At 39.1% G+C, this 16,990-nt stretch overlaps 1 protein-coding gene across 2 annotated transcripts in view; it reads left to right on the top strand.

Moving 5' to 3' along the window:
- The first annotated feature begins 1,531 nt into the window (after positions 1 to 1,531).
- The window catches only part of hcn1 (hyperpolarization activated cyclic nucleotide-gated potassium channel 1), a 74,750-nt gene continuing 59,291 nt past the window's right edge, over positions 1,532 to 16,990 (top strand). The window contains exons 1-2 of one of the 2 annotated variants that reach the window (XM_072372088.1): positions 1,532 to 2,170; positions 7,171 to 7,594. In XM_072372088.1, coding sequence (XP_072228189.1) covers positions 1,815 to 2,170; positions 7,171 to 7,594 — 780 coding nt within the window. In that variant the 5' untranslated portion in view covers positions 1,532 to 1,814. The remainder of the gene's footprint in view (positions 2,171 to 7,170; positions 7,595 to 16,990) is intronic. The other variant, XM_072372087.1, reaches the window with a different exon arrangement.

Here is a 16,990-nt window from a genome sequence, read left to right as displayed (position 1 = left end):
CACACAATAATGTCAAAATGCAGCTTATCCACTTTAAATTCTGCAAGAGAATGCTAAAGCTTTCAACAGTATTTTGAGCTTATGCAGGCTATTGTAAATACTGGAACCAGCTGAAAAAATACCAGCTGTGTGTGATGTACAATGTAAATGTCATTCAACCCACAAATTCACAAATATGTCCTTTTCTGGCAGCTATAGTGCACGAGTGTGGGCCACTTAAATTTCATGGTGCACGATCAAATAAAGACATTGGGGGCTGAAAAAAGAACCATTAAAAATGGATTTATCACTACCCTAATGTTAAAGTCTGGTACCTGGTTTTGAATTAATGAATACACAAATAAAGCCCTATTGCACATAAGCCTTTTCATTTCGCTTGTAGGAAAATTAACCACAGTTTGTTTATATGTAGTAAATGTGTGACATGGAGGTGGCAGCGGTGGATTTTCCCTGCAGAGGGCACGGCTCTGTCCTATGCAAATGTTAGTCCTACTCTGTATCTGAGCAGTAATGTACAGCATGTTCTTAGCTGATGGGGTTGTGCGACCTGTTGTACTTCACTGGTGGCATCGCGGAGCAAACAGCTCTTTGAATTTCCTGCTTCTTTCTGCTTTTTCCCATCTACCATCCCAGTGACCAATCACTGCTATTGACAAATGCATATTACTTTCAAAATCGTATGGCTACTTTTTGTTTCCTCATAATCTTAATCTCAAAGTATTTTTTTCTTAACCAGTTTACGAGTGATTAAGGAAATTAAAAATGATTTGCCCAATTTCCACACTCCATGACTTTGCTAAGCTAGCCCATACACAAAACCAAAAGATATTCAGTTTTGGATGGTATGATTTAAAACTGACAGACAAGGTTGTCTTCAGAGGTGTCACTTAGCGGATTATATGCGTCCCGTGGGTTACGGAGTGGGGCCAGTTTAAGGGCGTGGTAGGTTCAAAAGGTCTTGCTATTAAATGTCAATTCCCATTTGTTTCCTCCACCACCTCCTTTTTCAATCCCCAAAAATTCCCTACCACGTCATTCTGTTCTGTTTCGCGATTAGATCACTGTATCCTGTTTCTCGTAAAACACAATATACAGTTCATGGTTGCTGTTTTAAAAAAGTGCGTCTCTTTTTTTTTGCAATCAAAACAGAATACAGAATGAATGTTGGACCATATATATTAGAATGTGTGATTTCCACAAGATGCTTCGCTTATTTTCTCACATGACCATTAGCAGAAAATATGATCGCACCGAATCTGCAATCTGTTTTACCACGTTGGCTTCGCTTAGAACTCCCCGGCAGGATATAAACCTGCTGCCAGCCGAGCCACAGGGAGCACACGTGCTTATGGTTAAAAAAAAGAAGAAAAAAAAAAAAGAAAAGTCTTCATTAACTTAAATTTGGCCTGGATTTATTGGCTTCCCCGGCCATGTGCGAAACTGTTGACAAAGGAGGACATAGGAAAATGAGGGGGGTCACGGTCCACATTCATATTATGTAAATAAGGTTCGGAAGCTTGTGCCAGTTTGAACCGCAGTGCCGTGCGAAGTGAGGCGAGACACAAGCTCTGCACAGTAGAAGCCGGGGCCGTCGGTAGATGGCGGTAACCCAAGAAACCTGATCCACCGGAGCGCTCGTGCACTCTGTCTCAGTTTGCAGCACTCGCGTTGAAGGCAGAGGAGCTGAACAGTTTGAAGGACATCAAAAGAAACAAGAGAGCTCACGGCGGGTCCTCTCCAGTTTTGCGCGCAGCTCTCGCGAGCCGGAGACGGAACGCTTTGTCACAGAGAAAAACGGGAAAAAGAAGAACACCATGGAAGACAAATCAAATTCGTTCTCCAGCAACAAGGAGGAGAAGGCGGATGGGAATAATGTTTTTCAGAGGCAAGACTCGATACAGAAAAATAACACGGGGAGCCAGAACATGAAGGACCATGGCAACTCAGTGGGCTTCAAGGGGGAGCGGGAAGAGGCCATGGTCGGTTTTGACGATCTGGAGGGGGCGTCCAGGCAACATGGTTTTATGCAGAGGCAATTTGGGGCCATGATGCAGCCCGGAGTCAATAAGTTCTCCTTGCGTATGTTCGGGAGTCAGAAAGCCGTGGAGAAAGAGCAAGAAAGGGTCCAGACGGCCGGATACTGGATCATTCACCCATATAGCGATTTTAGGTAAGGGCTGGAACTGACACCTGCTCACCCCTCCCTTTTGATACACCCCTCCTGTCACCCTAGGGTCTGCAAGCTATAGCCTGCACTTTCACACACAGCACACACACGCACACACACACAGCCTGCCCCAAAAGCGCATATGCCAATCCACCTCTGTATTTAGGCAATCAGGCTTGAGCTGGCTGAAGAGCCTCTCTGTTCAAATTGCCGTGTTTCATTGCGGCATTTTTAAAAAATCAGAATAAGAGAAAATAAAAATGCGGCGTTAAGGCTAAAGGTGTATCGGTGGAATGTCCTTGGAAAAAGGATGGTGAATGTCATGATTTAAAAAGACACACAGAGCTCAGCCTCACACAAACAACACAGTGTCAGGCTCTCATTGCGACATATTCCTCTCGTGTAGGGTCGACAGTACCTGGTCACAACGTGACAATGCCATTGCACCATCACGGTAGTAAACATTTCGTTGTAGGCGTTGGTGAGACGACGGGCCTGTGTGAGAAAATGCAGAGTATGCGGTAAAAATCATGCAGGGGAAAGAATAAGGAAAAAAATGGCCGTGTTTTGAATTAATAAGTAAAAACTGATATCCGAATCCAATCATAGTCTTTGGAACACCTCATCGGAGAAATGCATGGAATATGTATATTTGAAGCTGCTCTGAGGAGGAATTGTGTTGGAATGTGTTGGTTTCAAAGGAGCTGCAGATGGAGCATGCCACACTTTACTCCTTGGCATTCAGTCATTACGAGAAAATAATTTATATTTAGTAGTCTTTGGCTTGTTATGCTCCCAGTTGCACAAGCATGTTGCCTCAAATAGTGGGGGTGTAATGTGAAAACAAAAACTTAATTTTGAAATAATAAACAATTGTGGCCATGTACAGGAAGGACAGTTTACTACTTGATCAATTAGGCATCACATGTGGCTCAGTCGTTTGCACCAGTGTCTACTACCATGGCTTGACAGTGACAATCACCCCATGGGCCCCTTTTGCTTCTACCAGAGAGCTGTCCATGGTTCTGAACAGAAATTCTGTCCCTGGTCCTGAACTTAAGGAAGGGTCTGTCACTGCAGCCCTCAATTTATCCTGCTGCTGATTTCAGAGCTCCTAATTTTCAGCTAAAGGGCTGCTTTTTACAGGAATGTACAACTTCAAGTTGTCTTCACGACTCTGTAGTTTTACTTTGCTGTTATTGATAGATAACTTTATACTGATTATAGCCCAACACTAACACACTATGCAGATGATACTGTTAAACTGTATACAGGTTTATGGTGGAATTGCTTTTTTTTATGCCCCACCACCACCATCATCGTGATGCAAAGGTGCACAGACAGATGTACACTGATGCCAGGCAAGGATTAGCATAACAGAACAAGTCAATGAGCTTAGTTGACTCCTAAAATAATTATGTAAGAAGATTGACCCCTTTTAAAGATGACCAAAGAGCAGGACCAGGATAACCTCCACCCCCAGGTTATGTCCTCGTAACATTTTCCAAAGGGTGATTTTTCAGAAGGAGTCTGTTTCCTCCAGCCAAAGTCAAGACACAACATCACTGTGTCACTGAGATTACCTTTTGGCTTAATAGTGGCAGATGAGGCGGAAAGTATTCCAGGTTTTCAAGCTCTCCTTTCATGGTAATAACTGATAAATAAACATATCAAATATTTATGGTGTTGCTAACTTTTGTGAATCATGGTGTGGCCATTAAGAGAAACTAAGAGAGGGAAAGAAACTGTATGGTCTTTTCATAAAAAGTCTTACGTAAGTACAGCACATGAGTGACACCACTATTCACACGGGCTTTATACTGCTTTGTTGGAGTGTTTGAAACTCAATATCCAACATATTCTTTGTACACAGTGGCTGCTTAAAGATTAATGTCAGGTTAGTAATATTCATTATTCATTGATCTTTAGAGAGGCCTCATGTGTGGGATCGTGCACCTCTAGTTATGCGAAGATGAGGCTTTTGTCGAATTCTGGAAGATTCTGTCATATTTTCTGTCAGTCTGTGTTAAAGATGTTGTTTGTCAAGACAGACACAGGTCTTTTTCTTAGCTGTTGATAAAAATGCCCCCCCCCCCCCCCCCCCCCCCCTATTATGACTTTCCTCAAAATATTCAAATAATTGCTCACTTTGAGTATATAGATGACGTTTCTTCAATGACTGTCCAGAAAAATTTAAGATGCGACTTTACTTCCCCTTTAGTCTTCCTTTAGGAACGATATCTTTTGAAAGATCAATAAATGATGAATTGAAGCAAGTTTAGGGCATTTTAGATACAAGTGAATAGATGAAGATAGATCAGCACTGTGTGGTCAATTTTCTTTGTATACATATTCTAAATGATCTAAACCAGTCATGGATTACTTTAACTTCTCTGTCTTAATTTAAGGGTCTCTATTATTTTTACACTGTATACAAGTTTACCGTGAAGGCTCTCAGTGCGGTGTACCTGTTACATTGCAGATTGGATTGGGTCAGACTGTGCTGAGAAACATCATGTGGGGTTCCCTCTTTTGCTTGGCAGGACTGGTCTGGCACTGATTATGATGGATCGCTTGTTGTAAAGAGGAAACCTACAAGAACAAATGTGCTGGCTTGATTTAAAGTAGGATTTGTTCCACTTGCAATTCTTCTGCCTTGAGTACTTAGAACTGCTCATCTTTTTTTATTATTTCCTTAACTTGCAGCTTCTGTTTTAGTAGGAATGAAATGTTTTTAAATTTTTTCTTTTTTCTTTCTTTCTTTTTTTGTTTTCTGATATATGCTTTGGTAGCACATTATTTTTATATATTTTTTTAATCATTATTCATGCAGGGTGCATTCATTTGGCAGAAGAACAAATCTTCTGCGTCTGCAGAGTTTGTGAAGTCTCTGTTTGGCTGTAGTCTCTCACTTAAATCAATGAGACCAGCAGCTTGTTTGGGTGTTCAGGGTAAGTTTACAAATTGATGGTGTGGATGGTAAATGATCAGAAGGGTACACGGCTCCTTTGGATGTCACTGACTGAACGGTTGGTGTGCTGCTTAATCTACTGCTCGGCATATTGAACCTAAAGCAGGAGCTGAACTGAGGTGTGAATGCACTGCTGGGGCCGGACGTACACAGCATCCTGCCGCTAGTTTAACAGGGGCTGGGTGCCCCAACCTTAAAAAGTTTATTAGAACTGGAGCTTAATACACTAATGTGATGGACTTAGTGTCAGAGCTTTCTCTGGGCTTTATGACTGGCTCCTTGAAGCAAACTGAGATACCTAGTTTAGATAGAGCCCACACTGATGAATGTCACCGAATGGGTAAACTTTTGGACACCTTTCTGAAAAAAGTTTCTTGATGTATTGAAGTTTGCAATAATCTTCATTTTGGTTTAGAATATTGGAGATCAGCTGCTTCATACTATTTAAATTCAATATTAGAAAAATTATGTTTTATTCATCATCTAAGTGGGTGTCTGAAGGTCATGTACAGTATGAATACCGCCTACCGGAGTCATTATTGTAATAGAAAAGAAGTTTAGGCACTCTGTGAGACTCCAATTTCAACACAGTCGTGATGAATATGAGGGGAGAAGACTTCCAACATTTCCTTGATTTAACACTTAACTTTTGTAAGTTGTTTGTGTTTAAATGTCATTTGGTTCTAATAAGGCTTGCTGCTTTAACCACAGGCACAGAATATCTTCATACTCATGGTTTCGGCTTTATTTTCATTCTCTTTGCCTCCAGATATGAATTGTTTTTTTCTGTCAATCTTTAGCAACTAAAAAGATGAATCATAGCAGATGACATCACTTGAGCTTTTTTATTAAGCATTTAAATATAGATAACAGGAAAAAAATAACTCAGGCCACACAGACACATACACAGACACACACTGCATGCTTTTTTATTCTGGTTGGTCAGCTGAAGGGTTGACAGTAAAACAACCAAAAACGATACTTGTATAATCTGTAATGATTTAGAAAGTATGTGGCATCATCAGCTGATGCAAAATGTCATTGTTGTATTAATATATTGAAATATCACCCTAAGAGGAATGACAACCATTAAAAAGAAAAAAAACAAGTGCGTCATCTTCTGTGTTTAAGCATTCACTTCACAGTTCAATGCCTGTTGGTGTAAAAATACCTTCAGTGGGTTTTATGAGCCACCCAGAAGACTGCTGTTTAGGTGAAGTGAAGACAATTATCGGACACATGATCTGTGGATATTTATAAAGCCAAGGCCTCGGCTTAATTTATTCACACAGATCCATTACTGAGTGGCCAGTCTTCCATCCAGACAGGCAGCCTGCCAAGCAGCCAGCCAGTCCATTTCCACCTTCAGTAACATCAATGGATGGACAGGCAGGGCAGAGACAGCAGTGATGGCGTCAGTGGATAGTTTTTAGAATGAGATAGGATTCCTGAAAGCATCTATTTTCATTCGTGGTTGCGTGGCCTTTGCTGGGGCCTGGGACGCTTGGTGAAAGGAGCATGGAGCTGATGAATCACCTCTGCCTCTGTTCATGGCAAGGCAGAGGACAGGGACATTAACGCAGCTGTGAAGGATGAAAGGGTCTTAGTCTAGAAGGCCTTGAACACATACAGTAAGTGGAAGCAGTAGATAACTTCTAACAGCTGTCCTTGAATCGTAGTTAACTTTTAGCCCAGGAGATCTGACCTTCATGCTTCCTTGTGTCTTTGTACACTTCAGCGTAAGTGCCTCTGCACATCAATCTTTAAAATTTTTTGTCAGTTGTTAAGAGTCAACGTTTTACATGACTTACTGATAGCTGAACCTCTGCAGCTGGAAACTTTGCTGCTGAGCCACATTTTCGGTCTTCTGAAGAGAACTCCTACTATCTATGGTTGCCATCTGGTTTTTCCTTGGAAACTGAGTTTGACGTGTTTAGCTTAGTCCTATGATGATATATGTTCCTTTTTTATTTAGTATCTCCTGTATAATGAAGTAGTTACACTATGTTTTCTTCCTTCTACTGGGTTCTAGGTTCTACTGGGACTTGATAATGCTCATCATGATGATGGGGAATCTAATCATCATTCCTGTGGGAATAACCTTCTTCTCAGAGCAGACTACCACCACCTGGCTGGTCTTCAATGTGGCTTCAGACACCATCTTCCTGGTGGACCTGGTCATGAACTTCAGGACGGGGATTGTCAATGAGGAGAGCTCCGAGATCATCCTCGATCCAAAGGTCATCAAGATGAATTACCTGAAGAGCTGGTTTGTTGTGGACTTCCTCTCCTCCATTCCAGTGGATTATATCTTTTTAATAGTGGAGAAAGGCTTTGACTCTGAAGTATATAAAACGGCCCGTGCTCTGCGAATTGTCCGCTTCACCAAGATCCTCAGTCTTCTACGTCTGTTGAGATTGTCCCGGCTCATCAGATACATTCATCAGTGGGAGGAGGTGTGTATATATTTCGCTTTGCACACAACTGACTCAGTAAAACAGAAAAAAATGTACAGGAGAAGGCATAGAGAGTTTCACTGAATATTTAGTTTATTCTTTTGTGCTGTGTGCTGGATCTTTCTGGCTTAATGCTTTTCCCAGCAGAACAGTAACAACCTCTAAAGAGTTTTTGCACGGCTATAATTATGAAAATATAATAATAATCTTAGAGGTGCAAATAATCAGTACTGGAAATATTTATCTGACGATACCTATGATAATGTCAGGTGATGTTTATTCAGAATCTGAAACAATATTTTCAGGAAAAAAAGGCCTTATTCCTTCTTAATTATGCCTTCTGGCATAATTTTGTTTACTGTTTTTAAAATTCTAAACTGCGTATGTTTATGAGGGGAGAATGAATAGGAGGCAAATCAAATTCCTCATATTTTGGTGGTGTGGTTGTTCCAGAGGAATTTGTGTAAATATCACAAGGCTTTATCTCTGTAGACACAACCAAGACTGATACACTATTACCCACAACTGAGTCATTGCACTTCCTGACTCAGACTTGTTAACCAAGCTCCAATGTTCTTCTCCTGCTTTCATTACACTGGCTGAAGGATTGCAACGTTCTTTATTGCAACTAAAGTGTTCCAACTAATGGATACATTTCAGATTTTATGACCAAAGCACTTACATGACTGTCAGATATGGAAGCTAGATGTAAGATGTGAGGTGTAAATAAGTGAACACTGTACCTTAATTTTTGTTGAACTTTTCTCTCTTGTCTCAAGCATCTTTGCACCACAGCTCATGTCCCTCATTTTGTTATCCACACTGTGAAGCAAACTGTTGCGGTGTCTAAATACAACCTTAGCTTTGAGTCTTTGGGGAGCACATACACGTGTTTTTTAATTGTGTTTCATAAGTAACATGATTGTAAAAATAGTGTATCTTATTTTTATTTACATTTCACACGGCATGCCAACTCTTTGAGAAAAAGAGTTATAGTAGAAGTACCTCACTAGTCCAGTTCCTAGCCTCGCTTTTATGATTCAGTAAAAACATTTGACAACATTTAACCATAATCATAACCAAAAAACCATAATCTATGCATTTAACCAATGAGGCAGTTGACTTTTGTAGTGCTTTCAGTCACTTAAATTTATTATGTCATTGTATATTTTAATCAGTTTTATGGTGGCGTTCCTGCATAATGTGGCATTTGAAAAACAAAAGCATTATCTATGCTTCAGTAAACATTACTCAAGCTTTGCCAAACATGGCTTTCTCTTTAGGATTCACACACAAGCCGTCACCCATTGCAAACCATATTCTTGAGCAGAATATAGACAGTTGCTGCTTGGTGTTTTTCCCTTCGTGTTGTCTAATTGCACTGGAAGGCTGCAAGTAATGTGAAGATAGTATAGACCAGGTTAGCAGCTTTAATATACAGTGCGGCAAGGTTAATGGAAATCTGCAGTGAGCATGCAGCCCGGCGGTGCAGTATATATAGTGTAGGGATGTGTCATAATGCTTGGATGCAACAGCAGAGCTTACCGCGCTGCACTGCTCTCGCTTCATCTTTGTCACGTCATTCCTATTTGTTTTTCTGCTCCTTTGTTCCCTTCTCTCTTCCTGTACATCCTTTCCTTCACCCTCTCACCTTTGTGCTATGTCATCCCCTTTTGGCACTTTGTCTCTCTTTAGATGTTATTGTGCCTAAACTGCTGATAAAAATTTAAATTGACTATAGTTTGTTTTGTAATACACTGAATAATCAAACAACAGATGATCAGACACATCCACAGGAGATGCAAATGGAAAGAAAAGACACAAAATGGAAAAATCCCAAGCTGTCGTAACATGTTTGGTGTAGGATGCAGGATTAGAGATTTAATGGAGGGACAAATGCAGTCCCCGCCATCATAATGGGTTTTAAGCAGTGAACCGTCATTACATTAGCTTGGCGATGAGCTCAGTTAGTTACTGGGTTTCTACAATAAGTCACCCTTCAGCCTGTATGTTTGTCTGTCATTCCTTCATCTGTCGTGTGCTTCCTCTTCACTTTGCCACATCTTTCTCCTTCATTTGCAAAGCCATGGAGGCTGTTGTTTCATCATCGGAGGCTGGACAGTCAGAACAGGGCAAAGTCAGATCTGTTGTTTTGTCAACGGTCTCTTTAGATTTTCATAAATCCAAACCTCATACCAGTCAAACATGTGTGTTTGAGAAGAGCAGTACATATGTTGGCCATACTCTTATACTAAGTATTTTCTTCTCACATGTCTTACACTCCCTCATTTTTACCCAAAGGCATAGAATTCCCTTTCTTGGCATGTTAGATGCTGAAGATGTATGCTAAAACAAGTTGATCATCAGCTGCGAGTGTCTAGAAGTGATTACCTGTCATGTCTTAGTAAATCCTCATCTTTCATTTGTTGAATGTGCTTGAGCCAAAATAGGAATGTCTCACAGCCAGTGCTGCTGGGAAGTGTATTCTGGGTTTTAAATAAAACAGCTGAGTGGCTTCAGTGTTAGGACTCAGAGATCAAGTGACAGATATTATCAAATCAGTTTACTTAAATGTCACTCATTAGAAATGGACACAATATTAGTCAGAAAAATAATGCTAGCAAGAAAGGGCTTGTGCAGTAAACCCTTGGTTGAATACATTTAGAAATATGCCATAGCTGGTTGTATAGTTGAGTTAGTGGTAAACACTCAAACTTTACCTTACTTGGTGTGCGTGCTACTGGATGCTGTTGTTTCTGTACACTTCTCAGTATATTTATTCAACCATTCATCCACATGTTTGTCCTCACATAATTATTGCAATGGGCAGAGCTTTGGGAAATTATGGCATACAGTGTGAAGGTCACACAGAAAGGTAAATGTGATGTGTACTCAAACACGACAATTTAAACAAGCACCAACCAAATGGAAGCTGGTGCACTGTTTACACGTCTGAAAGTAACTCCTTTTCTGATATTCCTGTGAATATGTAAACAGGCTAAATTTTGCTCTCACTGACACCAACATGTTTTCACTGTATGCGCTCCTTGATATAATGATATTTGAATAATTTCTAAAAGAAAATCTAGTTTCCTTTTTTCCTTTTTAAAACTCATCAAGCAGTGCAATAATATTTTCGTGTGATTTATTCATTTATTTTTGATTGCTGGGCACAGTTAATATTCTTTGATAAACAATACATCAAATTATTGTTTGCATAATGAAAAGAAGTAGATAAGTAGATAATGTTGGTTCACGCCACTGTTCTTATCAGAGCTAAGTCCAATTATAGGGAGTTGTTTTGGTTCACCAAATGAAAAAGACATAAGAGTATACTAAGCTGACAATGTGAACACTTGCCAAAGTCTGAGCTTCATAAAAAAAATAACTCCACACATGAAGCTCTGAATGCAAACGACATGGGGCAGCTACAGGTGTAGCACTCATTGCTCACAGCTATCACTCAGTCACAAAATTTAATCACAGATTAAGTGTTCAACTTTTATTTCACTTTCATTTCATGTCTGCAGATATAGTGACACAGCTCTGCCAGACATTTTTGCTGCTGATTTTACACAATATATGTAGTATGCAACGGAGAATAGTTCTTTGATGAATCCACCAGGCAAGCTCTTTTCATTCAAATAAGTAGTTTCCATGTTTGAGCCTGGAATCCAGGTCTTGTTAATCCATGTATGAGATGCTCAAGTCAGCCGTTTTATATTTCTAAAGGTCGCCAAGTTTAACTCTTATGAAGAATTGTCAGCAAATGTTAATTTTCTTAAATTATGTGGTAGATTTACAGACTCAATGTGAAATAAGACTCAGTAAGAGTGAATAAAATGATGGCAGTCTGTACAGTGAGTATCAAAACAGGGAGTGATTTCAGACATGTCCTCAATCCAGTTTAAAAAATTTTCCACACTGGAAATTACAAGAAAGCTGAAATGAGTGGGAATTTATTACGTTATTATGTTTCCAGCTTGTTTTTGTGGCTTTAATTATTTCTTGTGACCTAATACTGCTGTAACTCATGCATCAATCATATTAAAGATAAATTCAACAGCTTCATTTTTTTCGCACAGAGGACACTGGAAAAAAGCCTCTTGTGATAGCTTCCTTTCTCTTACCTGTAATGGCCCAACAGGGAATCTTATGTAATGACCGAGTATTTAATGATTCACTGAAATAATGAGTGTTTATTGAGGGCATTTCTGACCCTTTTATTTCTTTAACTTTCAAGGGCATTATTGCCCCTTGCTCCTACTCATTTCTATCCTTTCTGACCGTTTGTTTCTCTTATTATTTCATGCCCTCACAGAAACAGAGCTAATTATCCCAATGACCTGAGAGTAATGATACCTTTTTTTTTTTGTTTCTCTCCAACTTATGCTGTTACCTTTGGATATGCACTGAAGTTGGAGACATCCTAATGATTCGTGTTACCATGAATAGATTTGCAGGATTAGATTAATACACCAGCTCGTTCAGTGCTGATTTTGGTTCATTGTATTTAATAAAAAATGCAAAAGCAGACTAAGGGGATAACATTTTTAAACTGCTGTAGAAAATCCCCAGAGCTCCCAGTGCCACATCTGGCTCATCATGGCCAGCAGGCGTCCCGCCAGACCCCAGCTCAAGCTGGAGGGCTCAGGTTGGGCTTGTGGCAGGATACCAGCCCTCAGGGGTGGCCTTACACAATCTGAGGCGTCAGGCTGAGTCTGTCTTCTATGGAATCATGAGTAAAAATTGTATTCTGTAAATAAATTCATAAGACTGGAATATGTTAATAATATTTGATACAATCTTGAATTTGCTTACTGTAAATAATGATATACGATCCAGATCCAATACTGACCACTGAGAACTGATTGTCATCATGAACTCATTTACTTTACACTGAAGGGAGAAACACCTTGACTTCAGGTTAAGGCTTCTATATACACATGTGGTGTTATTGGATTTTGTGGACACATAAGTATTAATTTGGCTGCTGTCCTGTGGTTTACAAAAGAAACGGGCAATTCAGTAAGCAATTCAGCGACATCTAAAGACTCTTGAGATTTAGTTGTAATTTGATTGGGGAAAAACATGCATTTTGATTAGTTACTTCATTGTTTCTTGTTTCCTTTAAAGCCTTTCCACTGCAAATGAATCATCCGTGATCACAGATGGAGCATATGTTAGGATGCAATTATTGCTTCTGACTGTGATGCTGCATTACATTTTTCAGTGAATACATTAGTATAACATCTTGCAGGCTAATTTAGTCTAGTTGCATAACTACAAAGCTAACTTTAGTACATCCGGTAATAGAAAGAACAAAAAAAACACTATTTCTTTAATTAGTAAACTAAAGTGAAGTTTCATTTATGAAGTACTTTTTAAGTCAAAATAAGCAGTTATGATGATCAAAATGAAGAACAATAAAAGTGTAAATAAATAACAAGAGATAAGAAGATAAAGATGTTTAACTTATGAAAACAAGCTCCATAATATAATCAAAGGTCAGATTGATCAAAATGAGACCAAAAGGAAACTAGATTTAAATGTAAATAAATGATCCCACTCAAATTATACTTAAGGAGATTGTTTGATAAATTTTATTAAATGTTAAACTGTAGCAGAAAGCTATTTTTTCCTTTTTACTGCTCATTGTGTGCTTATGTGTGAGTGTGTATTACAACTGCAGACTCTGCTGTGTTACACAGCTTTAAACCCAACGATCCAATAAGCACTTCATAATACATTGAGTAGACATTCCTCGTACATTTTCACACAGATTGTTTTAGACCTTGTGTTGTAACACAGTGGAATTCTTTTATGACAAACATCAACATGGAATGTGGTAATGTTGCTATATGGCTGCTTTAACACATCTACATTACTACTTTTGCTGTCACCTTTACATTTTCTAAATAAATATAAATGGACCACACTTAATATATATTTGTGCTTGATCTATCCATGCAACAGTCCAGCAGCCCTCAGTTGTTATTTCCTGATGAACCTGTCATCATATTTCTAGTTCACAGTTGAGTTTGTGGCCTTAAGACGCCCCGAAGCATCAGACCTCTGCCAGTCGCATGCACATCATACACTGAATCAATGATGTTGATTTATTTTATGAAAACTGACATGGCACAGGAGCTATGTTCAGCTATTGGATGTAAAGAAACTGAATGCTTGTAGGACAGTCAGCAGCTGCTTGTAGGAAGTGACAACTATGAAGCCAACGACATGCAACTCCACTTTGTCAGCAACAGAGTCATAGAGCTGTGAACATCAGTGTGACATACTGAGTCACTTCTCAGGATCAGGTTGCTGTTTTACTTCCACACTATTAAGAATCACCTGAAACTGTGATTGATATTGTTACAGTTGAATTGCAAGCCCCTCTGCTGAAAAGCTGTTCTGTCTCTCCATTGTTTGCTACAGCTGACTGCTGAACATTAAGCAAGTGATCTCTTAATTAGAGTCTTTCGATACTTATCAGTCATCCAAAGCAAAGGTGCTCTATTCACAGTTGGTAAATTGATCTGGAAAGGTGGAAAATGTTAGATAACTGACCTGGTTATCCAGTTCAGTTTGTTGGAGCAGAAGAGGAGACTTTAACTATATTATACTGGCTAAATTTGGTCCCCAATGGAATAACTCCTATTGCATTACAGGCTGACAGCAGAACTTTTCATTTTAATCGACACATTTTCTTAATAGATTGATAACGGAGGTAAAAAAAAAGTTAATTTTTTTCCTTTATCTGTTTTAAGGACTTCACTGTTTTGCTAAATCAGTATAGGGCAGAACTTCCCAAGATCAGGTTTACAGGCTCAGAAATATGCTTTATCGATCTGTAGCATGGATCTAATAAAGTAAAGCACTAATGATATTCAAAGGAAACAGGCATTTCAAATCTAATTTTAAGAATAAAGTGTAAGAAAAGTAAAAGTATGAATACAGGAATGTGAGACTGCTCCAGCATTGATATTTCTACCTAAGTAGAACTAAAGAGTTATTAGCTGTGAAATGTATAATAATGATAATAAAATAAGTTTTGAAATAGCCCTTTTGACTGTTATATTAACGTATGTGACATCATTAGATTATTCAAACTCAGATAACCCTTAAAGCAATACCATGGTGGCTCTGACATAGGCCATTTTTATCAACATATTGCATATTGTCTGATTAGATGCTATATTTTAAAAATATAATTAGATACCTAAAAAATACAACTAACACCCTGGTTAGCATTATGGCTATTTTCTGTATAAGAAATGTATATGAATTTATTTATGTATCAAACTATTAATCAGCAAATTATTACAATACTACTTGATATTAAATGTATTGGCTTTTATTTGATAGATAAACTAAAGCGAGGGGCATGCGTTGTAAGGTGATAAAGGGCATCACGATAAAGCCGGTGGCTTCTCAGCAACAGATAGTCAGGTGCCAAACCAGATTAGTGAGCCTTAAAGTGTCCTGTGGTCTTTATTCACCTGTCTCAGAAAAGGCTATGCCAAGAGCTGGGAGCCATGAGGCCACCGCCCCTGAGTCATGCAGGGACACAGGTGCATAATCACAGACAAACACAAACACACAGAAGTTGTGCTGACTCATGACACAATGATTCATGTGTTAAGTTGAAAGAGAGAGGAGAAGCAGACAAAAAAAAAAAAAAAACCCAGACAAAACAAAGGGATGAAGGCAGACTGTGTTCAACTCTTTCATTTTATCTGTGTGTTATACATCAGAAGTGCCTGCACTATGCTCATCCACAGTATTCTGAAGACCATATTTAGCTCCGTGCAGCTTTTAAGATGATGCTAGATGAAGTAAGCTGTTTGTGTCTGAGTGCATACAAAGAAGATTGGCTTTTTTTTTTTTTGTCGAGCTTCAATTCATCAAAGGTTGTGGCGCTACCTTACCCAACATGAATCCACAAAGCTAATATACAATCCATTTATCCATTAATTATCTCAGAAAGCAGCAAGTGGCTTTTATAGGAGGATAATTAAAAGGGGCCTCGCTTCATTACCATGTTCTCTCACTATGGCATTTAGTTGTAGGTCACACAAACAGAAGTGAGTAGCAGGAATGTGTGCAGCTGCAGGACTCCATCAGTGAAAAAGCTGCATTGGAGGCGAGCCGTTGGCTAATGGTTGTTCAACTGTTTCCTGTTATGTGCTGTGATTTAATGTGAGAGGCTGAGAATTGTTGTCATGTTTATGTGTTTATGTGTGCATCTGGGGATTTCACATCCTGTGATGTATGGAAGGTTGATGGTACAATTTAACTTTTTCATTACAGCTCAGTGGGAAATATGCTGATCCAACAGTACCATGTCTGGCTTGTATTTACTGCAACAAAGATACATAAGGGAAATGTTGCTCAGAGTTAAAGACTGCTAATTAGAACCGAAACAAAAAATGTGTTGGCAAATTACTTGAATTGAATTTGATCATCTTAGGAGTTGCATGTAAAACTAGATCCAAAATATACCATACGGTCCCGACTTTTATTATGCTGCAACAAAACCCCTCTGAGGCCACACAGCTGCTTGTTTATACTTAATGTCCTATCCAGAAGAACAGTTGACCTGTTTTTCAAGCACACATTGATGTAATTTCCCTTATTTATATAGGTACAACAATCCTTGGGCACCACAAATTCAGATGCCTGGTGATGTCTTTGTTATTTATCATACAGAGACAGCCTGGAGGCAGCACATGTGTCAGAAATGAAGTAAAGGAGGAGATATAAGTCAGGTTGATTCAGTGCTTTATCACAAAATGGTGAAAAAAAGTGAGACGGATGTGCAAGTTTCACCCCTTCGAAAGAGGATCAAATGCTGCAGCAGTGATAAAGTAGATGTCCAACGCCCCATGGGATTGCCCCATGACTTTTTGATGGGACATTTCAGTGTGCACTTGGACACATTTACATGGGAGTCGAGGGGGATATCAATTCCACTGGTGCTGTCTGAGACCCCCCCCCTTGCTTTTACTGGAGCATTTGGTCTGTCTGTGTCACCCGTCTCTACTTTTATGCCTCTCTACTGTTGAAGAATTTCTCATTTTATATATCTGTGTATGAATCTGTATTAAAAGAGGGGGTAAAGTGACCAGTGGATTTTGCAGGTCCATGTGATTTGCGGATTATTTTGTGGCTCAAGTTCGGCTGCTACATTTTTTTGTAAACCTCAGTCAGCCCCGTCTCATGTTCTAAAACTTGAAAAAGTCATCCAATGAAAATCATCGTTTGTGCAAATGGATGGGATTTTATTCTCTTTCTAACATCCAGTAAGACTTTCAACGTAATGAATTCCCGCTGAATATATCTTTCATGCCTGTACTACATTTATGTCTTTTGCAAATGGGATGGGATTTGCCA

This window comes from Leuresthes tenuis, unplaced genomic scaffold, assembly GCF_036924035.1.
Source record: "Leuresthes tenuis unplaced genomic scaffold, fLeuTen1.0.hap1 SCAF_19, whole genome shotgun sequence".
NCBI classification, from domain to species: domain Eukaryota; kingdom Metazoa; phylum Chordata; class Actinopteri; order Atheriniformes; family Atherinopsidae; genus Leuresthes; species Leuresthes tenuis.
The sequence above is the reverse complement of the archived record's forward strand: the minus strand, read 5'-3'. Positions and strand labels throughout refer to the sequence as shown.